We start from the raw sequence: 24,885 nt of genomic DNA on the forward strand, positions 1-24,885 counted from the left end.
GGTGGTTTATATATAGAATAACAGATACCCGGGAGTGAGTTACAGACTGGAATCTAATCGAGGGGTTCGGGTGGTTTATATATAGAATAACAGATACCCGGGAGTGAGTTACAGACTGGAATCTAATCGAGGGGTTCAGGTGGTTTATATATAGAATAACAGATACAGAATCACAGAATCACAGAATCACACAGTGCAGAAGAGACCCTTTGGCCCATCGAATCTGCACCGACACATGAGAAACACCTGACCTACCTACATAATCCCATTTACCGGCACTTTGCCCATAGCCTTGAATGTTATGACGTGCCAAGTGCTCATCCAAGTGCTTCTTAAAGGATGTGAGGCAACCCGCCACCACCACCCTCCCAGGCAGTGCATTCCAGACCGTCACCACCCTCTGGGAAAAAAAGTTTTTGCTTCACATCCCCACTAAACATCCTGCCCATCACCTTGAACTTATGGCCCATTGTGACTAACCCTTCAACTAAGGGGAACAGCTGCTCCCTATCCACCCTGTCCATGCCCCTCATAATCTTGTACACCTCGATCAGGTCGCCCCTCAGTCTTCTCTGCTCCAACGAAAACAACCCAACTCTATCCAACCTCACTTCATAACTTAAATGTTTCATCCCAGGCAACATCCTGGTGAATCTCCTCTGCACCCTCTCCAGTGCAATCACATCCTTCCTATAATGTGGTGACCAGAACTGCACACAGTACTCCAACCGTGGCCTCACCACACACTCGGGAGTGAGTTATAGACTGGAATCTAATCGAGGGGTTCGGGTGGTTTATATATAGAATAAGACCAGAAGACCATAAGACATAGGAGCAGAAATTAGGCCATTCGGCCCATCGAGTCTGCTCCGCCATTCAATCATGGCTGATAAGTTTCTCAACCCATTCTCTCGCCTTCTCCCCATAACCTTTGATCCCCTTACCAATCAAGAACCTATCTATCTCGGTTTTAAATACACTCAATGACTTGGCCTCCACAGCCTTCTGTGGCAATGAATTCCATAGATTCATCACTCTCTGTCTAAAGAAGTTTCTCCTCATCTCTGTTCTAAAAGGTCTTCCCTTTACTCTGAGGCTGTGCCCTTGGGTCCTAGTCTATCCTACTAATGGAAACATCTTCCCCACGTCCACTCTATCCAGGCCTTTCAGGATTCTGTAATTTTCAATCAGATCCCCCCTCATCTTTCTAAACTCCATCGAGTATAGACCCAGAGTCCTCAAACGTTCCTCATATGTTAAGCCTTTCATTCCTGGGATCATTCTCGTCAACCTCCTCTGGACCCTCTCCAGGGCCAGAACATCCTTCCTGAGATACGGGGCCCAAAATTGCTCGCAATATTCTAAATCTGGTCTGACCAGAGCCTTATAAAGCCTCAGCAGCACATCCCTGCTTTTATATTCTAGTCCTCTCGAAATAAATGCCAACATTGCATTTGCCTTCCTAACTACCGACTCAACCTGCAAGTTAACCTTAAGAGAATCCTGGACTAGGACTCCCAAGTCCCTTTGCACTCCAGATTTCTGAATTCTCTCCCCATTTAGAAAATAGTCTATGCCCCTATTCTTCCTACCAAAGTGCATGACCTCACACTTCCCCACGTTGTATTCCATTTGCCACTTCTTTGCCCATTCTCCTAACCTGTCCAAATCCTTCTGCAGCCTCCCCGCCTCCTCAATACTACCTGTCCCTCCACCTATCTTTGTATCATCTGCAAACTTAGCCAGGATGCCCTCAGTTCCTTCATCTAGATCATTAATGTATAAAGTGAAAAGTTGTGGTCCCAACACTGACCCCTGCGGAACTCCACTAGTCACCGGCCACCAACCTGAGAAGGACCCCCTTATCCCCACTCTCTGCCTCCTGCCAGACAGCCAATCTTCTATCCATGCTAGTACCTTGCCTCTAACACCATGGGATCTTATCTTACTGAGCAGCCTCCTGTGCGGCACCTTGTCAAAGGCCTTCTGGAAGTCCAAGTAGATAACATCCATTGGCTCTCCTTTGTCTAACCTACTCGTTACCTCCTCAAAGAATTCTAACAGATTTGTCAGGCATGACCTCCCCTTGATGAAACCATGCTGACTTTGCCCTATTTTACCATGCACTTCCAAGTGTTCTGAAATCTCATCCTTAATAATGGACTCTAATAACAGATACCCGGGAGTGAGTTACAGACTGGAATCAAATGCAGGGGTTTGGGTGGTTTACATATAAAATAACAGATACTCGGGAGTGAGTTACAGACTGGAATCTAAATGAGGGTTTCGGGTGGTTTATATACAGAATAATAAATACCACGGAGTGAGTTACAGACTGGAATCTAATCGAGGGGTTCGGTTGGTTTATATATAGAATAACAGATACCCGGGAGTGAGTTACAGACTGCAATCTAATCGAGGGGTTCGGATGGTTTATATATAGAATAACAGATACCCGGGAGTGAGTTACAGACTGGAATCTAATCGAGGGGTTCGGGTTTGTTTATGCATAGAATAACAGATACCCGGGAGTGAGTTACAGACTGGAATCTAATTGAGGGTTTTGGGTGGTTTATATATAGAATAACAGATACAGAATCACAAAGTGCAGAAGAGACCCTTCGGCCCATCGAATCTGCACCGACACATGAGAAACACCTGACCTACCTACATAATCCAATTTACCGGCACTTGGCCCATAGCCTTGAATGCTATGACGTGCTATGTGCTCATCCAGGTACTTTTTAAAGGATGTGAGGCAACCCGCCACCACCACCCTCCCAGGCAGCGCATTCCAGACCGTCATCACCCTCTGGGAAAAAAAGTTTTGCCTCACATCCCCCCTAAACATCCTGCCCATCACCTTGAACTTATGGCCCCTTGTGACTAACCCTTCAACTAAGGGGAACAGCTGCTCCCTATCCACCCTGTCCATGCCCCTTATAATCTTGTACACCTCGATCAGGTCGCCCCTCAATCTTCTCTGCTCCAACGAAAACAACCCAAGTCTATCCAACCTCACTTCATAATTTAAATGTTTCATCCCAGGCAACATCCTGGTGAATCTCCTCTGCACCCTCTCCAGTGCAATCACATCCTTCCTATAATGTGGTGACCAGAACTGCACACAGTACTCCAGCTGTGGCCTCACCGCACACTCGGGAGTGAGTTACAGACTGGAATCTAATCGAGGGGTTCAGGTGGTTTATATACAGAATAACAGATACCCGGGAGTGAGTTACAGACTGGAATCTAATCGAGGGGATCGGGTGGTTTTTGTATAGAATAACAGATACCCGGGAGTGAGTTACAGACTGGGATCTAATTGAGGGTTTTGGGTGGTTTATATACAGAATAACAGATACCCGGGAGTGAGTTACAGACTGGAATCTAATGCAGGGGTTTGGGTGGTTTACATATAAAATAACAGATACTCGGGAGTGAGTTACAGACTGGAATCTAATTGAGGATTTCGGGTGGTTTATATACAGAATAATAAATACCACGGAATGAGTTATAGACTGGAATCTAATCGAGGGGTTCAGGTGGTTTACATATAAAATAACAGATACTCGTGAGTGAGTTACAGATTGCAATCTAATCGAGGGGTTCGGGTGGTTTATGTATAGAATAACAGATATCCGGGAGTGAGTTACAGACTGGAATCTAATTGAGGGTTTTGGGTGGTTTATATACAGAATAATAAATACCACGGAATGAGTTACAGACTGGAATCTAATCGAGGGGTTCGGGTAGTTTATATATAGAATAACAGATACCCAGGAGTGAGTTACAGACTGGAATCTAATCGAGGGGTTCGGGTGTTTTATATATAGAATAAGACCAGAAGACCATAAGACATAGGAGCAGAAATTAGGCCATTCGGCCCATCGAGTCTGCTCCGCCATTCAATCGTGGCTGATAAGTTTCTCAACCCATTCTCTCGCCTTCTCCCCATAACCTTTGATCCCCTTACCAATCAAGAACCTATCTATCTCGGTTTTAAATACACTCAATGACTTGGCCTCCACAGCCTTCTGTGGCAATGAATTCCATAGATTCATCACTCTCTGTCTAAAGAAGTTTCTCCTCATCTCTGTTCTAAAAGGTCTTCCCTTTACTCTGAGGCTGTGCCCTTGGGTCCTAGTCTATCCTACTAATGGAAACATCTTCCCCACGTCCACTCTATCCAGGCCTTTCAGGATTCTGTAATTTTCAATCAGATCCCCCCTCATCTTTCTAAACTCCATCGAGTATAGACCCAGAGTCCTCAAACGTTCCTCATATGTTAAGCCTTTCATTCCTGGGATCATTCTCGTCAACCTCCTCTGGACCCTCTCCAGGGCCAGAACATCCTTCCTGAGATACGGGGCCCAAAATTGCTCGCAATATTCTAAATCTGGTCTGACCAGAGCCTTATAAAGCCTCAGCAGCACATCCCTGCTTTTATATTCTAGTCCTCTCGAAATAAATGCCAACATTGCATTTGCCTTCCTAACTACCGACTCAACCTGCAAGTTAACCTTAAGAGAATCCTGGACTAGGACTCCCAAGTCCCTTTGCACTCCAGATTTCTGAATTCTCTCCCCATTTAGAAAATAGTCTATGCCCCTATTCTTCCTACCAAAGTGCATGACCTCACACTTCCCCACGTTGTATTCCATTTGCCACTTCTTTGCCCATTCTCCTAACCTGTCCAAATCCTTCTGCAGCCTCCCCGCCTCCTCAATACTACCTGTCCCTCCACCTATCTTTGTATCATCTGCAAACTTAGCCAGGATGCCCTCAGTTCCTTCATCTAGATCATTAATGTATAAAGTGAAAAGTTGTGGTCCCAACACTGACCCCTGCGGAACTCCACTAGTCACCGGCCACCAACCTGAGAAGGACCCCCTTATCCCCACTCTCTGCCTCCTGCCAGACAGCCAATCTTCTATCCATGCTAGTACCTTGCCTCTAACACCATGGGATCTTATCTTACTGAGCAGCCTCCTGTGCGGCACCTTGTCAAAGGCCTTCTGGAAGTCCAAGTAGATAACATCCATTGGCTCTCCTTTGTCTAACCTACTCGTTACCTCCTCAAAGAATTCTAACAGATTTGTCAGGCATGACCTCCCCTTGATGAAACCATGCTGACTTTGCCCTATTTTACCATGCACTTCCAAGTGTTCTGAAATCTCATCCTTAATAATGGACTCTAATAACAGATACCCGGGAGTGAGTTACAGACTAGAATCTAATTGAAGGGTTTGGGTGGTTTATATATAGAATAACAGATACCCGGGAGTGAGTTACAGACTGGAATCTAATCGAGGGGTTCGGGTGGTTTATGTATAGAATAACAGATACCCGGGAGTGAGTTACAGACTGGAATCTAATCGAGGGGTTCAGGTGGTTTATATATAGAATAACAGATACAGAATCACAGAATCTCACAGTGCAGAAGGGACCCTTTGGCCCATCGAATCTGCACCGACACATGAGAAACACCTGACCTACCTACATAATCCCATTTACCGGCACTTGGCCCATAGCCTTGAATGTTATGACGTGCCAAGTGCTCATCCAGGTACTTTTTAAAGGATGTGAGGCAACCCGCTACCACCATCCTCCCAGGCAGTGCATTCCAGACCGTCACCACCCTCTGGGAAAAAAAGTTTTGCTTCACATCCCCCCTAAACAGCCTGCCCATCACTTTGAACTTATGGCCCATTGTGTCTAATCCTTCAACTAAGGGGAACAGCTGCTCCCTATCCACCCTGTCCATGCCCCTCATAATCTTGTACACCTCAATCAGGTCGCCCCTCAGTCTTCTCTGCTCCAACGAAAACAACCCAAGTCTATGCAACCTCACTTCATAACTTAAATGTTTCATCCCAGGCAACATCCTGGTGAATCTCCTCTGCACCCCCTCCAGTGCAATCACATCCTTCCTATAATGTGGCGACCAGAACTGCACACAGTACTCCAGCTGTGGCCTCACCACACACTCGGGAGTGAGTTATAGACTGGAATCTAATCGAGGGGTTCAGGTGGTTTATATACAGAATAACAGATACCTGGGAGTGAGTTACAGACTGGAATCTAATCGATGGGTTCGGGTGGTTTATATACAGAATAACAGATACCCGGGAGTGAGTTACAGACTGGAATCTAATCGATGGGTTCGGGTGGTTTATATACAGAATAACAGATACCCGGGAGTGAGTTACAGACTGGAATCTAATCGATGGGTTCGGGTGGGTTATATACAGAATTACAGATACCCGGGAGTGAGTTACAGACTGGAATCTAATGCAGGGGTTTGGGTGGTTTACATATAAAATAACAGATACTCGGGAGTGAGTTACAGACTGGAATCTAAATGAGGGTTTCGGGTGGTTTATATACAGAATAATAAATACCACGGAGTGAGTTACAGACTGGAATCTAATCGAGGGGTTCGGTTGGTTTATATATAGAATAACAGATATCCGGGAGTGAGTTACAGACTGGAATCTAATCGATGGGTTCGGGTGGTTTATATACAGAATAACAGATACCCGGGAGTGAGTTACAGACTGGAATCTAATCGATGGGTTCGGGTGGTTTATATACAGAATAACAGATACCCGGGAGTGAGTTACAGACTGGAATCTAATCGATGGGTTCGGGTGGGTTATATACAGAATTACAGATACCCGGGAGTGAGTTACAGACTGGAATCTAATGCAGGGGTTTGGGTGGTTTACATATAAAATAACAGATACTCGGGAGTGAGTTACAGACTGGAATCTAAATGAGGGTTTCGGGTGGTTTATATACAGAATAATAAATACCACGGAGTGAGTTACAGACTGGAATCTAATCGAGGGGTTCGGTTGGTTTATATATAGAATAACAGATATCCGGGAGTGAGTTACAGACTGGAATCTAATCGATGGGTTCGGGTGGTTTATATACAGAATAACAGATACCCGGGAGTGAGTTACAGACTGGAATCTAATCGATGGGTTCGGGTGGTTTATATACAGAATAACAGATACCCGGGAGTGAGTTACAGACTGGAATCTAATCGATGGGTTCGGGTGGGTTATATACAGAATTACAGATACCCGGGAGTGAGTTACAGACTGGAATCTAATGCAGGGGTTTGGGTGGTTTACATATAAAATAACAGATACTCGGGAGTGAGTTACAGACTGGAATCTAAATGAGGGTTTCGGGTGGTTTATATACAGAATAATAAATACCACGGAGTGAGTTACAGACTGGAATCTAATCGAGGGGTTCGGTTGGTTTATATATAGAATAACAGATACCCGGGAGTGAGTTACAGACTGCAATCTAATCGAGGGGTTCGGATGGTTTATATATAGAATAACAGATACCCGGGAGTGAGTTACAGACTGGAATCTAATCGAGGGGTTCGGGTTTGTTTATGCATAGAATAACAGATACCCGGGAGTGAGTTACAGACTGGAATCTAATTGAGGGTTTTGGGTGGTTTATATATAGAATAACAGATACAGAATCACAAAGTGCAGAAGAGACCCTTCGGCCCATCGAATCTGCACCGACACATGAGAAACACCTGACCTACCTACATAATCCAATTTACCGGCACTTGGCCCATAGCCTTGAATGCTATGACGTGCTATGTGCTCATCCAGGTACTTTTTAAAGGATGTGAGGCAACCCGCCACCACCACCCTCCCAGGCAGCGCATTCCAGACCGTCATCACCCTCTGGGAAAAAAAGTTTTGCCTCACATCCCCCCTAAACATCCTGCCCATCACCTTGAACTTATGGCCCCTTGTGACTAACCCTTCAACTAAGGGGAACAGCTGCTCCCTATCCACCCTGTCCATGCCCCTTATAATCTTGTACACCTCGATCAGGTCGCCCCTCAATCTTCTCTGCTCCAACGAAAACAACCCAAGTCTATCCAACCTCACTTCATAATTTAAATGTTTCATCCCAGGCAACATCCTGGTGAATCTCCTCTGCACCCTCTCCAGTGCAATCACATCCTTCCTATAATGTGGTGACCAGAACTGCACACAGTACTCCAGCTGTGGCCTCACCGCACACTCGGGAGTGAGTTACAGACTGGAATCTAATCGAGGGGTTCAGGTGGTTTATATACAGAATAACAGATACCCGGGAGTGAGTTACAGACTGGAATCTAATCGAGGGGATCGGGTGGTTTTTGTATAGAATAACAGATACCCGGGAGTGAGTTACAGACTGGGATCTAATTGAGGGTTTTGGGTGGTTTATATACAGAATAACAGATACCCGGGAGTGAGTTACAGACTGGAATCTAATGCAGGGGTTTGGGTGGTTTACATATAAAATAACAGATACTCGGGAGTGAGTTACAGACTGGAATCTAATTGAGGATTTCGGGTGGTTTATATACAGAATAATAAATACCACGGAATGAGTTATAGACTGGAATCTAATCGAGGGGTTCAGGTGGTTTACATATAAAATAACAGATACTCGTGAGTGAGTTACAGACTGCAATCTAATCGAGGGGTTCGGGTGGTTTATGTATAGAATAACAGATATCCGGGAGTGAGTTACAGACTGGAATCTAATTGAGGGTTTTGGGTGGTTTATATACAGAATAATAAATACCACGGAATGAGTTACAGACTGGAATCTAATCGAGGGGTTCGGGTAGTTTATATATAGAATAACAGATACCCGGGAGTGAGTTACAGACTGGAATCTAATCGAGGGGTTCGGGTGTTTTATATATAGAATAAGACCAGAAGACCATAAGACATAGGAGCAGAAATTAGGCCATTCGGCCCATCGAGTCTGCTCCGCCATTCAATCGTGGCTGATAAGTTTCTCAACCCATTCTCTCGCCTTCTCCCCATAACCTTTGATCCCCTTACCAATCAAGAACCTATCTATCTCGGTTTTAAATACACTCAATGACTTGGCCTCCACAGCCTTCTGTGGCAATGAATTCCATAGATTCATCACTCTCTGTCTAAAGAAGTTTCTCCTCATCTCTGTTCTAAAAGGTCTTCCCTTTACTCTGAGGCTGTGCCCTTGGGTCCTAGTCTATCCTACTAATGGAAACATCTTCCCCACGTCCACTCTATCCAGGCCTTTCAGGATTCTGTAATTTTCAATCAGATCCCCCCTCATCTTTCTAAACTCCATCGAGTATAGACCCAGAGTCCTCAAACGTTCCTCATATGTTAAGCCTTTCATTCCTGGGATCATTCTCGTCAACCTCCTCTGGACCCTCTCCAGGGCCAGAACATCCTTCCTGAGATACGGGGCCCAAAATTGCTCGCAATATTCTAAATCTGGTCTGACCAGAGCCTTATAAAGCCTCAGCAGCACATCCCTGCTTTTATATTCTAGTCCTCTCGAAATAAATGCCAACATTGCATTTGCCTTCCTAACTACCGACTCAACCTGCAAGTTAACCTTAAGAGAATCCTGGACTAGGACTCCCAAGTCCCTTTGCACTCCAGATTTCTGAATTCTCTCCCCATTTAGAAAATAGTCTATGCCCCTATTCTTCCTACCAAAGTGCATGACCTCACACTTCCCCACGTTGTATTCCATTTGCCACTTCTTTGCCCATTCTCCTAACCTGTCCAAATCCTTCTGCAGCCTCCCCGCCTCCTCAATACTACCTGTCCCTCCACCTATCTTTGTATCATCTGCAAACTTAGCCAGGATGCCCTCAGTTCCTTCATCTAGATCATTAATGTATAAAGTGAAAAGTTGTGGTCCCAACACTGACCCCTGCGGAACTCCACTAGTCACCGGCCACCAACCTGAGAAGGACCCCCTTATCCCCACTCTCTGCCTCCTGCCAGACAGCCAATCTTCTATCCATGCTAGTACCTTGCCTCTAACACCATGGGATCTTATCTTACTGAGCAGCCTCCTGTGCGGCACCTTGTCAAAGGCCTTCTGGAAGTCCAAGTAGATAATATCCATTGGCTCTCCTTTGTCTAACCTACTCGTTACCTCCTCAAAGAATTCTAACAGATTTGTCAGGCATGACCTCCTCTTGATGAAACCATGCTGACTTTGCCCTATTTTACCATGCACTTCCAAGTATTCTGAAATCTCATCCTTAATAATGGACTCTAATAACAGATACCCGGGAGTGAGTTACAGACTGCAATCTAATCGAGGGGTTCGGGTGGTTTATATATAGAATAACAGATACCCGGGAGTGAGTTACAGGCTGGAATCTAATTGAAGGGTTCGGGTGGTTTATATATAGAATAACTGATGCTCGGGAGTGAGTTACAGACTGGAATCTAATCGAGGGGTTTCATTTTTTAATCCACTTTTCCTCCATAGTTAAACTTCTCCTTTATTTTGAATTATATTCAGGTCTTTGTGTAATGGAGGAAAAAGGGAATTACTTTATTTATTGGTTCATTCAGCTTAATACATAACTGAATCCTATGCAGCCAGGGTGAATCCTGGAGTTTATTGGCACATGATCAATTGTCTCTGAATTACATCCCGTCACTGCTGTGAAACACTTGGCACTTCCTGATGGGAAGGACCAACTTTAATATTCACCTTCTTTCCTTCAAAACATGCTTTATCCCTATCTGAACTTAACTGCTTTTCACTAATTTCTCAGTCCCCATGCATTCTTCCTCACTCTGAAATAACAGACTGTTACCTCAACTCTCTGATAATTGTCTCCACACAGACTGTTGTTCAGAAACTAACCCCTTTAAAGAATTTCTGCATGTCTGTGCTTGTTCCCCTGTCATCAATCTATCCTTGATGGCTCCCTTACATCCCCTTTTCTGTTAGCCTGTGATTTATTCTCACCAGTCCTTGACCTCCTGTGTCTGTTTGTACATCTCTCCTGTGCAGATCTTTTGCAAGTGGTTTCCCTTGTTATAATTTTACTTCTTCTCTAACTGTTAGCTCCTCTCTGCAGTTCCGGTTCACACCTGGAGAACAATCTTACTTTGCTTCATTCAGGATCCCAAAGGTCCTTTAGCCTTTCTGTTCCCACCTGTGCATCTGCCTCGACACAGGTCAGCCCCAGTGACCAATGTGTGTTTTGGCTGTGAGGGGCAGGGTCAGTCTGTGAGGGGTGGGGCAGGGGTTGTGAGGGGCTGAGGGGTGGGTGGGGGCTCTGTGGGGTGAGGGAGGGGCTGTGAGGTGTGGGGGAGGGGCTGTGAGGGGTGGGGGTGGGACTATGAGGGATGGGGAGGGGCTGAGGGGTGGGGGAGGGGCTGTGAGGGGTGGGGAGGGGCTGTGCTGGGTGGGGGAGGGGCTGTGAGGGGTGGGGGAGGGGCTATGAGGGGTGGGGAGGGGCTGTGAGGGGTGGGGGAGGGGCTGTGAGGGGTGGGGGAGGGGCTGAGGAGTGGGGGAGGGGCTATGAGTGGTGGGGAAGGGCTATGAGGGGTGGGGGAGGGGCTGAGGGGTGGGGGAGGGTTTGTGAGGGGTGGGGAGGGGCTGTGTGGGGTGGGGGAGGGGCTGTGAGGGGTGGGGAGGGGCTGTGAGGGGTGGGGAGGGGCTGTGAGTGATAGGGAGGGGCTGTGAGGGGTGAGGGGGGCTATTGGGGTGGGGGAGGGGCTATGAGTGATGGGGAGGGGCTGTGAGGGGTGAGGGGGGACTATGAGGGGTGGGGGAGGGGCTATGAGTGATGGGGAGGGGCTGTGAGGGGTGGTGGAGGGGCTATGAGGGGTGGGGGAGGGGCTAGCCTTTCCATCCAGTTACTTCCATCACAGCCACTTTTTCTGCAGCTTTATGTCCGACCTTTGCTTTCACTGAATCAGGTGTTTCCCAGATAAAGCAATCGGACAATCCTAGTCTTTTTCACTTGTACCTCCTGTCTGCTCTTACTAATATTGAACATTGAAATCTGTACAAGTGATACGAGACCTTGCTGCTGTTCAAGGGGGATATCAATACTCAGACTTACCAGATATGAGAATCTCTGGTTGGAGTGCCCTTCCTCCCGTATACTCACTCTCACCGAGTCCGTAAACTCTCGATTAGCTTGACCGGTGCGGCAAACAATCCTGCAGTCAGGAATATGAGCATTCAGCAGGAAAGAAGATCAACACTCCTCACAACCCCTTCTCCAAATTCCCCCTTCACAGGCCCTGCCCCAAATACCCCTCTCAAAGACCCTGCCCCAAATACCCCTCTCACAGCCTCTTCCCCAAATACCTCCCCATAGATCTTTCCCCAAATACCTCCCCACAGATCTTTCCCCAAATACCCCTCTCACAGACCCTTCCCCAAATACCTCCCCACAGATCTTTCCCCAAATACCCCTCTCACAGACCCTTCCCCAAATAACCCCCTCACAGACCCCACCCCAAATACCTCCCCACAGACCCTTCCCCAAATACCTCCCTACAAACCCTTCCCCAGGAACCCCCTCATAGACCCCCAAATACCCCCCTCAAAGACCCTTCCCCAAATACCTCCCCACAGACCCTTCCCCAAATACCCCCTCACAGACCCTTCCCCAAATAACACCCTCACAGACCCTTCTCCAAATACCCCCCTCACAGACCCTTCCCCAAATACCTCCCCACAGACCACTCCCCAAAATCCTCCACACAGACCATTCCCCATATACCCCCCTCACAGACCATCCCCAAATACCCACTCACAGACCCTTCCCCAAATACCTCCCCACAGACCACTCCCCAAATATCTCCCTACAGACCCTTCCCCAAATACCTCCCCACAGACCCTTCCCCAAATACCCCCCTCACAAACCCTTCCCCAAATACCCCCCTCACAGACCCTTCTCCAAATACCCCCCTCACAGACCCTTCCCCAAATACCTCCCCACAGACCACTCCCCAAATACCTGCCCACAGACCTTTCCCCAAATACCTTCCTCACAGACCCTTCCCCAAATACCCTTCTCACAGATCCTTCCCCAAATACCTCCCTCAGAGCTTCTTATGCAAATCCCCCACCAGCCCCTCTCCCTCCCCACACAACCCCACCCCTAATCACTTCACAGCCTCTCCTCCAATCCTCTCTCTGCCCTCCTCCCTCAAAGTCCTCCCCCACTCCTCACAGCCCCTCCCCTTCTCCTTATAGTCACCCCCTCCTCTCATAGCCCCGCCCCCATCCCTCACAGCCCCTCCCCTTCTCCTCATAGTTACCCGCTCCTCTCATAGACCTGCCCCCATCCCTCTCAGCCCCTCCCCTTCTCCTCATAGTCACCCCCTCCTCTCATAGCCACGCCCCATCCCCCTCCCCTTCTCATAGTCACCCCCTCCTCTCATAGCCCCGCCCCAAACCCTCACAGCCCCTCCCCTTCTCCTCATAGTCACCCCTCCTCTCATAGCCCCGCCCCATCCCTCACAGCCCCTCCCCTTCTCCTCATAGCCCCACCCTCATCCCTCATAGCCCTTCCCCTCAGACCCTTCTCCAGTCCCTGTTTCTTTCCCTTTACACACTGTGATGTATGTCGAGGAGCTAACACTAAGACACACAGCAGCTGTAGAGAGCCAGATGAGAGTGAATCTGACCACACAGAGGATCACATGGACCACATTCACCACATACATCAGTGGGAGTGCTGAAAGCCACCATTATGGTACATTTCTGGCCACTGAAAGCAGAAAACCAGCGGGGAGTAAGAAGAGTTGTAAAATGAAGAAACAACAGTCAGTTTACTTACTGTTCTGAAACGATATAACTCTCCTGCACAGGAATACATGAGACTTCAGCAATGTGAACACCCTCAACAATGTCACTGAACCTGCGGCCCAGGTTCCTGCCTCGAATTGTGAGGAGGGTCCCTCCATCCACAGGACCAGTCAGGGGCTCTATCTGAAAAACACACACCCTTCAGTCAGCTGCTTCCTCACTCATAGTATTCTACTGAAGCAAAGAGAGCTGAAAACCTCCCTTATTTTATTCTTTTACGGGATGTGGACACCTCTGGCTATCCAGGATTTTGATCCAGCGAAAGTGAAGGGACGGTGAAATATTTCCAAGTCACGAACTTCCAGGTGGTGGTGTTCCCATGTGTCTGCTGGCCTTGTCTTTCTAGGTGGTAGAGGCCGTGGGTTTGGAAGGTGCTGTCTAAGGAGCCTTGGTGAATTCCTGTAGTGCATCTTGTAGATGGTACACACTGCTGCCACTGTGCGTCAGTGGTGGAGGGAGTGAATGGCACCCCATCCACAAACAATCAAGTGGGCTGCTTTGTCCTGGATGGTGTTGAGCTTCTTGAGTGTTGTGGGAGCTGCACTCATCCAGGCAAGTGGGGAGTATTCCATCACACTCCTGACTTGTGCCTTGTAGATGGTGGACAGGCTTTGGGGAGTCAGGAGGTGAGTTACTCACTGCAGGATTCCTAGCCTCTGACCTGCTCTTGTAGCCACAGTATTTATATGGCTGGTCCAGTTCAGTTTCTGGTCAATGGTAACCCCCAGGATGTTAATGGCAGGGGATTCAGCAATGGAACCCCCCCAGTGTGCCTGGGCATAGATATTCATGCATGCACACGCATGCATGCACATGCGCACACACATACATGTGCACACATGCACACACACATGCATATGCATACACACATACACACGTGCACACACATACACATGCATGCACATGCATACATACACATACACACACAGGCACATGCGCACACGCATGCCAACATACACATACACATGCATGCGTACACATGCATCCACACGCACACACAAACAAACACACACACGCGCATGCACACTACCCTTTAACAGGCAGCAGCAGCTGATGAGTATGGTCTGTCGGCCTGTACCCTGGAGCTGATAGCAGAGATAGAGGGGAGCTGGAACACAGAAAGGTTCAGGTTCTGGGATGAATGTGAAATGTCACCAATTACTTACCTGTTGGATCTCGGGGGCAGGGCAGGTCTCCTCTATCTGTCCGCACTCACTCCGCAGTTTACAGCTCTGGGTGCTTTTACACCAGACACACTGATGGCCTTGGTCTTCCCGGCCCCAGCAGGCTGAGCACTCGGAGCTCCCACTCTCACAGTTATACACTTCCACTGCAGAAACACATCAAAACTCTACCAGTTAGTGGAGTCATCAGAAGTCCACATCCACATGTGTGAACAGACAAACATTCAAACATACAAAGGAATAGGCCATTCGGCCTCTCGATCCTGCTCTGCTATTCAATAAGATCATGGCTGATCTGATTGTAATCACAACTCCACATTCCTGCCCACCCCCGATAACCTTTCACCCTCTTGTTAATCAAGAATCTATCTCGCTCTGCCTTAAAAACATTCAAAGGCTCTGCTTCTACCGTCTTTTGAGGAAGAGAGTTCCAAAGATTCACAACCCCTCTGAGAGAAAAAATTTCACCTTATCTCTGTTTTAAATGGGCGACCCCTTATTTTTAAACAGTGACCCCCTAGTTCTAGATTCTCCCACAAGAGGAAACACACTCTCCACATCCACCCTGTCAAGACCCCTCAGAATCTTAAATATTTCAATTAAGTCACCTCTTACTCTTCTAAACTCCAGTGTATACAAGCCTAATCTGTCCAATCTTTCCTCATAAGACAACCGGCCCATTCCTGGTATTAGTCTGGTAAACCTTCTCTGAACTTCTTCCAACACAATTACATCCATTTTTAAATCAGGAGGCTGGTAGTGCACATGATATAAAATCTTGTATTTAATAAGATTTGCTAACAGTTTCCCACTGATGGAGAATGTTTACTAAATTATGCACAGAACTTCAGGAGCAAATCCACAGCACTGAGCAACACTGATCCCAAACCCAGAATGGTGTGCTCAATGTCATGTCCAGGAAAATCCAACTGCGATTCCCAAGACAGCTACAGCATGGGGTTCGATACAGAGTAAAGCTCCCTCTACACTGTCCCATCAAACACTCCCAGGACAGGGACAGCACGGGGTTAGATACAGAGTAAAGCTCCCTCTACACTGTCCCATCAAACATTCTCAGGACAGGCACAGCACGGGGTTAGATAGAGAGTAAAGCTCCCTCTACACTGTCCCCATCAAACATTCTCAGGACAGGCACAGCACGGGGTTAGATAGAGAGTAAAGCTCCCTCTACACTGTCCCCATCAAACATTCTCAGGACAGGCACAGCACGGGGTTAGATACAGAGTAAAGCTCCCTCTACACTTTCCCCATAAAAACACTCCCAGGACAGATACAGCACGGGGTTAGATACAGAGTAAAGATCCCTGTACACTGTCCCCATCAAACACTCCCAGGGCAGGTACTGCATGGGGTTAGATACAGAGTAAAGATCCCTCTACACTGTCCCCAGCAAACACTCCCAGGACAGGTACAGCATGGGGTTAGATACAGAGCAAATCTCCCTCTACATTGTCCCATCAAACGTTCCCAGGACAGGTACAGCATGGGGTTAGATACAGAGCAAATCTCCCTCTACACTGTACCATCAAACGATCCCAGGACAGGTACAGCATGGGGTTAGATACAGAGCAAATCTCCCTCTACACTGTTCCCATCAAACGCTCCCAGGACAGGTACAGCATGGGGTTAGGTACAGAGTAAAGCTCCCTGTACACTGTCCCCATCAAACACTCCCAGGGCAGGTACTGCATGGGGTTAGATACAGAGTAAAGATCCCTCTACACTGTCCCCAGCAAACACTCCCAGGACAGGTACAGCATGGGGTTAGATACAGAGCAAATCTCCCTCTACACTGTCCCATCAAACGCTCCCAGGACAGGTACAGCACGGGGTTAGATACAGAGTAAAGCTCCCTCTACACTGTCCCATCAAACACTCCCAGGGCAGGTACAGCACGGGGTTAGATACAGAGTAAAGCTCCCTCTGTTAATGTACCTTGGCCTGAGTTTTGAAGCAACCCCTCCTCCAGTATTGGGATTTGTTGCCAATTCTATGTAGGAACTAATCTTGTCACCTCTTCGATTGAATTGACCAAGTTCATTCCCAGTAATATTTGATTGAAAAGAAAGGGCTTGTAGGAGGAATGGGGTGGCTCTGTATTTTTCATGCTGATGCGTCATTCCCTAACTACACTGGCCGCCATCATTGCCAGTTCAGGGTATTTACCTGAAACAAGCACTACGCTGCTTCAATATGCCAAACGGGCTACTGAGCCACTGATAGGAGCCCGACTGTTAAATTCTGCTTCAAATGGGAAGAGCTTGCAGCATGAGCAATCTCCCTGGTTGTGCAGGTATTGGCTGGTCCAATAGGCCAGTCGGAAATGGATGCTCGGTGCCTTTCATGAAAAGTTTCTGGGAATCTGTATTCCTCTGAGGACCAACAATTCCAGTCTGCTGTGGGTGTGTCAGGCCTCCACCCCAAACCCTACCCCACACACAGGGTGCCAGGAGCCAGTAACTCCCCTCTGATTGGTAACCTCAAGCCTGTTTGGTGCAAATGGGATTTAAATAAAGTCTGTTTCTGAATTGGTCTTAGGCCTTGGGCTTCCACTCCACTGACCAGGCCTGCAGAGCCATTAGCCAGCTGCCTCTGTCCCCGTTTCAGACTCTCGTGGGCTCCCTCTCCCACTCTGTCCAATCAGGTGCTGAGCTAGGATGCCAACTCTGATTGGACACATTCCTTGAGCTTTTATCAGGTGACCTATCCCCTCCAATCACGTGACCTGGTTACATAACCTGCCTCCCAGCACACCCCAATATTTTTATAATTCAAAAACAGGCTATTCAAGAGAAAGAAAACGAAGACAATCCGGTTTGTGTTAATGCCTCTATGATCTTACTCTAGTGTACAGGAGTTTAATATCCAGGGTAATCCTGGAGAGCTGGTAACACAAGCTGCACATATCCTCAGACTCCCAAAAATCACTTTACGAGTCACCAATGAACTGGCATTGACAAAATGGGCTGAATGGCCTCCTGCTCTGCTAGTTAGTAAAAGTTCTATGTTTGAGGAGCAGTCTCTGATGTAACAGAGGACAGTTAGTGCTCCATATGTGTAGCTGCAAGTCACATCAGCCAACAACAAGGTCGAGGAAGCTTGATCTCAACCAGACTGCCTTGCCCAGCTGCTGCCACCCAATAATCAAATAGTAAGTTAACGAAACCTGAGGTGGTGCTTGGATTGTCAATAAACTTCTCCTGTTCCCCATTCAGCCTCAGGTGGACTGGAAACAGATGGCTCCTGTTGGATGTGGACAGCTGAAAGGATAAAGGGGGGTGTTGTTACTTGTGGGGCTTAAAGAGAGGGAGCATGGGCTTTGTTTACACACCTTTACACTGCTCCCTCCACCATGTGCAGTCACAGAAACGAATCCAGGCAAGAGTGCTTCAGATAGACACCGTCTACTGTGACAGCCAGGGGGGTCAAAGAGGGCTTACGTGTTTGTGGAATTAGAGGGTTGTATGGGTTAGTTAGTGAGGTTATAGATTGTGGATAGGGGTTAGTTAGTGAGGTCATAGAGGGTTGGTAGGGGTTAGTTTGTGAGGTCTTGAGGGTTGGTAGGGGTTAGCTAGTGAGGTTGTAGAGGGTTCGTAGTGGTTAGTTAGTGAGGTTGTAGAGGGTTGGTAGGGGTTAGTTAGAGGTTATAGAGGGTGGTAATGGTTAGCGAGGTTATAGAGAGCTTTAGGGGTTAATTAGTGAGGCTATTGAGGGTTGGTAGGGATTAGTTAGTGAGGTTAGAGAGTGTTTGTAGGGTTAGTAAGTGAGGTTACAGAGGGTTGGTAGAGGTTATTTTGGTGAGGTTATAGAGTGTTGTAGGGGTTAGTTAATGAGGTTATAGAGGGTTCATGGGGATAGTTAGTGAGGTTATAGAGGGTTGATAGAGGTTAGTTCGTGAGGGTATTGACAGTTGGTAGGGGATAGTTAGTGAGGTTATAGAGGGTTGGTAGGGGTTAGTTAATGAGGTTATAGATGGTTGGTAGTGGTTAGTGAGGTTATAGCAAGTTTTAGGGGTTCATTAGTGAGGTTATCGAAGGTTGGAAGGATTTGTGAGGTTATAGAGGGTTGGTAGGGGTTAGTTAGTGAGGTGATAGAGGGTTGGTAGGGCTTAGTTAGTGAGGTCTCGTGGTTGGTAGAGGTTAGTTAGTGAGGTTATAGAGGATTGGTAAGGGTTAGTGAGGTCTCGAGGGTTGATAGGTGTTAGTTAGTGCGGTTATAGAGGATTGGTAGGGGTTAGTTAGTAAGGTTATAGGGAGCTGTAGGGGTTAGTTAGTGTAAGTGTGTGAACATGTGAGTGTGTTTGAGTGTGAGTGCATGTGTGCGAGTGAGTGTGAGTGAAAGTGTGCAATGTATGTGTGGTGTGTGTTTGTGAGTGTGTGTGTGTATGTGTGAGTGTGAATATGAGTTGTGCGCGTGTGTGTGAGCGTAAGTGTGCCTGTGTGAGTGTGTTAGTGTATGCGAGTGGGTGAATGGGTGAGTGTGTATGTGTGTGTTAGTATGAGTTGAGTGTGTGTGTGAATGAGTGTGAGTGTGTTAGCCTGAATTGTGACGGTGATTTTTATGTGTGTGTATGTATGTTAGTGTGAGTTTTGAATGTGTGTGTGAGTTGTGTGCATGTGAAGTGTCAGTGTGAGTTGTGTGAGTGTGTTAGTGTGAGCTGTGTGTGTGTGATGGTGAGTTTTATGTGTAATAGTGTGAGTTCTATGTGTGTGTGAGTGTGAGTTGTGTGTGTGTTAGTGTGAGCTGTGTGTGTATTAGTGAGTTCTGTGTGTGCGCGAGTGTGAGTTGTGTGTGTGTGTTAGTGTGTTGTGTGTGTGTATGAGTGTGAATGTGTTAGTGTGAGTTGTGTACATGTATGAATGTGTCTTTGTGAGTTTGTGTGTGTGTTAGTTAGTGTGAGGTATGTGTGTTAATGTGAAGTGTGTATGTGTATAAGAGAGTTGTCTGTGTGTATGTGTGTGTGTGAGAGAGAGAGTTGTGTGTGTCTATGTGTGTGTTAGTGAGTTTTGTATGTGTGTGTGTGTTAATGTGAGGTGTGTGTGTGTGTTAATGTGAGGTGTGTGGGTGTGTGTGTATACGAGAGTAGTCTGTGTGTATATGTGAGTGAGAGAGAATTGCGCGTGTGCGTATGTGTGTGTGTGTTAGTTGAGGGTGTGTAAGAGAGGTGTGGGTGTGTGTGTTTGTGAGAGAGAGAATTGTGTATGTGAGAGAGAAAGTTGTGTGTGTGTGTATATGAGTGAGATTGTGAGGTGTGAGTGTGAGTTTGTATATATGTGTGTGTAAGAGAGTTGTGTATGTGTGTTTGAGTGTGAGTTGTATGCGTGTGTGATTGTCAGTGTGAGTGTGTAAGCATGTGAGTGTGCGTGTGCGCATGAGCATGTGTGTCTGTGTGAGTGTGTAAGCATGTGTGAATGGGTGTGTGTGAGTGTGTTACTGTGTGTGAAAGAGTGAATGAATGTGTGTGGGTGTGTGTGTGTGTTTGACTGTTAGTGTGAGTGTGTGTGTGTGTTTGTGTGAGTGTGCAAGTGTGTATATGTGAGTTTTGAGTGTGTGTGTGTGCGTGTTAACGTGAGTGTGTATGTGTGTGAGTGAGATTGTGAGGTGTGAGTGTATGTGTGTGTGAGAGAGAGTCATGTGTGTGTAACAGAGCTGTGTATGTGTGTGTCTGTGTGTGTAAGAGAGCTGTGAGTGTGGTAGTGTGAGGCTGTGAGAGTGTGTAAGCGAGTTGTGTGTGCGTTTGTGTGAGTGTGAGTTGTATGTGACTGTCAGTGTGAGTGTGTGAGTATATGAGTGTGTGTTCATGTGAGTGTACAAGTGTGTGTGTGTGCGTATGTGAGTGTGTGTGTGCACGTGAGTTGTGTGTGTGAGTGGGAGTTGTGTGTGTAAGTGTGTGTGTGCATGTGTGTGCATGTGTATGTGGATGAGTGTGTCTGTGTGTGTGCTAGTGTGAGTGTGAGTGTGTGGTCATGTTAGTGTGCAAGTGTGTGTGTGCTAGTGGGAGTTGTGTGTGTCAATGTGAGTGTGAATGTGTGTGTGTTTGTGTGATTGTGTGTATATATGTGTGCATAAATGTGTGTTTGTGTGTTTTGTGTATGTGTGCATGTGTGTCTTAGTGTGAGTTGTATCTGTTTGTGTGTGTGTGTACGTGTGTATTAGTGTGAGTTGTGTGTGTGTTTTAGTGTGAGTTGTGTGTGTGTGTTAGTGTGAGCTGTGTGTGTGGGTGTGTGTTCGCGTGAGATGCGTGTGGGGGTGTGTGTATTAGTATGAGTTGTGTGTGAGTGTGTGTGTTAGTGTGAGTTGTGTGTGTGTGTGAATGTGTGTGTGGGAGTGAGTTGTGCGTGAGTGTGAGTTATGTGTGTGAGTGCTTGTCCTGAGATTCCTGTGTCATACTTACCCCGACATCTACACACTGCACCATGGAACTGTTCAGCCAGCGTGCTTCATAACTCCTGTGCCCAATCTCACATTGCAGTCTGGTGCGCTGTGGGTGGAGAGAAAACTGTGAGAACTCCAATCACATTCTGCTACATTAATCATATTAGCCAATCAGAATAGTCCTTAATGCTCTCTGGGCAGTCGGTAGCTAATGGGATTGAGTGTGTAGAGCTCCGAATTCGGGGATTGACTGGTCACCAGCTCCACTCTGCCTCACCAAGCCCGCCCCTGCTGGACCACGAGCTCCCCTTCCCTACAGCCAGGGGCAGTAAGGGGAAATCAGGTTGTGTTCCCTGGTTTAATCAGTACCACTGGCAGCAGGGTATAACCTTTGCACTGGGTGAAGACAAGGTCAGATGGCATCTGATGCTCACTGTAGTGATATAGCTCACTCAATGTTACCTCTAGGACAGAGAAGTAAAGCTGAGGGCTGACACAGGCTGGCATCCTAATGGAGGCTTCACTCGACTGAAAAGAGATGGAAGGAAAGACAAATTGCAGGCATTGTTCTTCAGAGGGAGTCTACAACAATCAGCTAGTGGGGAAGAGATAGAGGAACAAATCTGCAGGGAAATTACAGAGAGAGATGCAAGAATTATAGAGTAGTTATAATGGGGGACTTTAATTGCCCAAATATAGACTGGGTTAGCATTAGTGTAAAGGGCAGAGAGGGGCAAGAGTTCCTAGAGTGTGTTCAGGGGAATTTTCTACAGCAGCATGAGTCCAGTTCAATGAGAAAGGAGTCACTGCTAGGCCTGGTACTTAGGAGCTAAGTAGATCAAGAGTCAGTAGGAGAACATTTAGGGGACAGTGATCATTGTATCAGAAGGTTTATAAGGTTTAGGTTGGTTATGGAAAAGGGCAGAGAACAATTCAGAGTAAGAATAATTAACTGGGGGAAAGCCAACTTCAATGGGGTGAGAATGGATCTGACCCAGGTTAACTGGAATCAAAGGCAGAATGGTAACTGGACAATACCTTTTAGAGGAGAGATATTTAGGGGAGAGTCAAGGTCTTTACCAAGGAAGAAGATGCTACCCAGGTCATGGTGAAAGGGGAGGTAATTCAGACAGGTAATGAGGAAGTTTGGATGGGCTGTCTATAATTAAAGTTGATAAGACACCAGGACTGGATGAGATGCACCCAAGGATACTGAGGGAAGTCAGAGTGGAAATTGCGGAGACACTGGCCAGAATTTGCCACTCGTCCTTAGACTCAGGGATGGTGCCAGAGCACTGGAGAATTGTAAATATTACACTTTTGTTCAAAAAAGGGTGTAAAGATAAACCCAGGAAATACAGACCAGACAGTTTAACCTCGCTGGTGAAGAAGTCTTTAGAAACAATAATTCAGGACAAAATTAACAGTTGCTTGGGAAAATGTTGGTTAATTAAGGAAAGACAGAATGGATTTGTTAAGAGAAAATCATGTTTAACTAATTAGTTTTAGCTTTTTGATGAGCTAACAGAGAGGGTTGGTCAGAGCAATACTGTTCATTTGGTGTACATTGACTTCCAAAAGGCACTTGACAACAGACTTGTGAGCAAAGTTATAGCTCATGGAATAAAAGGAACAGTGGCAACATGAATTGGCTGATTGAGGGGAAACAGAGAGTAGTGGTGAATGGTTGTTTTTGGGACTGGAGGTAGGTTTATAGTGGAGTTCCTCAGTGGTCAGTGTTAGGACCCCTGCTTGTCCTGATATATATTAATGACCAAGACCTTGGTGCAAAGGGCACAATTTCAAAACTTGCAAACGATACAAAACTTGGAAGTATTGTGAACTGTGAGGAGGAGAGTGTAGAACTTCAAAAGGACATAGACTTGTTGGTGGAATGGCAAACAAGTGGCAGGTGAAATTTAATCCAGACATGTGTGAAGTGATTCATTTTGGTAGGAAGAACATAGAGAGACAATATAAAATAAAGGGCACAATTCTAAAGGGGGTGCATGAGCAAAGAGACATGGGTGCTGCTTGCTGTCTGTCTAAAACTGGGTGGATGATATAGAAAGTACTTTGGGAGCTTACCTTGAGCAACTCGCTGTTGACTAAGGAGACCAGAATGTTATGGACACTCCCTGTGGCCATTGGTGGGATGTAGTTTGGTGTCATCTGTGGACACTGGGTGAAGTTCTATAACATAGAGAAGAAACAGGAATAAACTATACATATCAATACTGCTTTATAAAGAGCAATGCCCAGTACCAAACTGTGCTGCTACTTCACCTGAGGCAGGTAAGGGTGCTCCTGATCACTGTCCCTGGCTTAGATAGAGGAGAAATCAGTTAGGGTTCCTGCTCCTGATCACTGTCCAGTGATCCCTGGGTTAGTGAGAGAGAGGAAAACAGCCAGGGTTCCTGCTCCTGATGACTGTCCAGTGAGTACTGGGTTAGAGAGAGGGGAAATCAGTCACGGTTCCTGCTCCTGATCACTGTCCAGTGAGCACTGGATTAGAGAGAGGGGAAATCAGTCAGGGTTCCTGCTACTGATCACTGTCCAGTGAGCCCTGGGTTAGAGAGAGGGGAAATCAGCCAGGATTCCTGCTCCCGATCACTGTCCAGTGAGCCCTGGGTTAGAGAGAGTGGAAGTCAGCCAGCGTTCCTGCTCCTGATCACTGTCCAGTGATCCCTGGGTTAGAGAGGGGAAATCAGCCAGGGTTCGTGCTCCTGCTCACTGTCCAATGATTCCTTTGTTAAAGAGAGGGGAAATCAGCCAGGGTTCCTGCTCCTGATCACTGTCCAGTGATCCCGGGGTTAGAGAGAGGGGAAATCAGTCATGGTTTCTGCTCCTGATCACTCTCCAGTAATCCCTGGGTTAGAGAGATGGGAAATAAGTCAGAGTTCCTGCTCCTCATCACTGTCCAGTGATCCCTGGGTTAGAGAGAGGGGAAATCAGCCAGGGCTCCTGCTACTGATCGCCGTCCAGTGATCCCTGGGTTAGAGAGAGGGGAAATCAGCCAGGGATCCTGCTCCTGATCACTGTCCAGTGCGCCCTGGGTTAGAGAGAGGGGAAGTCAGCCAGGGTTCCTGCTCCTGGTCACTGTCCAGTGATCCCTGGTTTAGAGAGGGGGAAATCAGCAAAGGTTCCTGCTCCTGATCACTGTCCAGTGATCCCTGGGTTAGAGAGAAGGGAAATCAGTCAGGGTTCCTGCTCCTGATCACTGTCCAGTGATCCCCAGGTTACAGAGATGGGAAATCAATCAGAGTTCCTGCTCCTGATCACTTTCCAGTGATCCCTGTATTACAGAGATGGGAAATCAGTCAGAGTTCCTGCTCCTGATCACTGTCCAGTGATACCTGGGTTAGAGAGAGGGGAAATCAGCCAGGGTTCCTGCTCCTGATCACTGTCCAGTGAGCCCTGGGTTAGAGAGAGACGGGAAATCAACCAGGGTTCCTCCTTCTGATCACCATCCAGTGATCCCTTGGTTAGTGAGGTGGGAAATCAGCCAGTGTTCCTGCTCTTGATCACTGTCCAGTGATCCCTGGGTTAGAGAGTTGGGAAATCAGTCAGAGTTCCTGCTCCTGATCACTGTCCAGTGATCCCTGGGTCAGAAAGAGGG

The 24,885-nt window shown here is 47.1% G+C and overlaps 1 protein-coding gene across 1 annotated transcript in view; it reads right to left on the reverse strand.

Moving 5' to 3' along the window:
- Nucleotides 1-24,885, reverse strand: part of plxnd1 (plexin D1) — a gene marked incomplete at its 3' end in the record, with an annotated part of 127,196 nt that overhangs the window by 40,852 nt on the left and 61,459 nt on the right. Inside the window, exons 9-14 of the mRNA XM_078535998.1 lie at nucleotides 23,355-23,459; nucleotides 21,286-21,372; nucleotides 18,058-18,151; nucleotides 14,853-15,016; nucleotides 13,658-13,809; nucleotides 11,927-12,026 (exon numbers count right to left, since the gene is read on the reverse strand). Coding sequence (XP_078392124.1) covers nucleotides 11,927-12,026; nucleotides 13,658-13,809; nucleotides 14,853-15,016; nucleotides 18,058-18,151; nucleotides 21,286-21,372; nucleotides 23,355-23,459 — 702 coding nt within the window. The remainder of the gene's footprint in view (nucleotides 1-11,926; nucleotides 12,027-13,657; nucleotides 13,810-14,852; nucleotides 15,017-18,057; nucleotides 18,152-21,285; nucleotides 21,373-23,354; nucleotides 23,460-24,885) is intronic.

This window comes from Cetorhinus maximus, unplaced genomic scaffold (genome assembly GCF_964194155.1).
Source record: "Cetorhinus maximus unplaced genomic scaffold, sCetMax3.hap1.1 HAP1_SCAFFOLD_807, whole genome shotgun sequence".
Classification (NCBI taxonomy): Eukaryota; Metazoa; Chordata; class Chondrichthyes; order Lamniformes; family Cetorhinidae; genus Cetorhinus; species Cetorhinus maximus.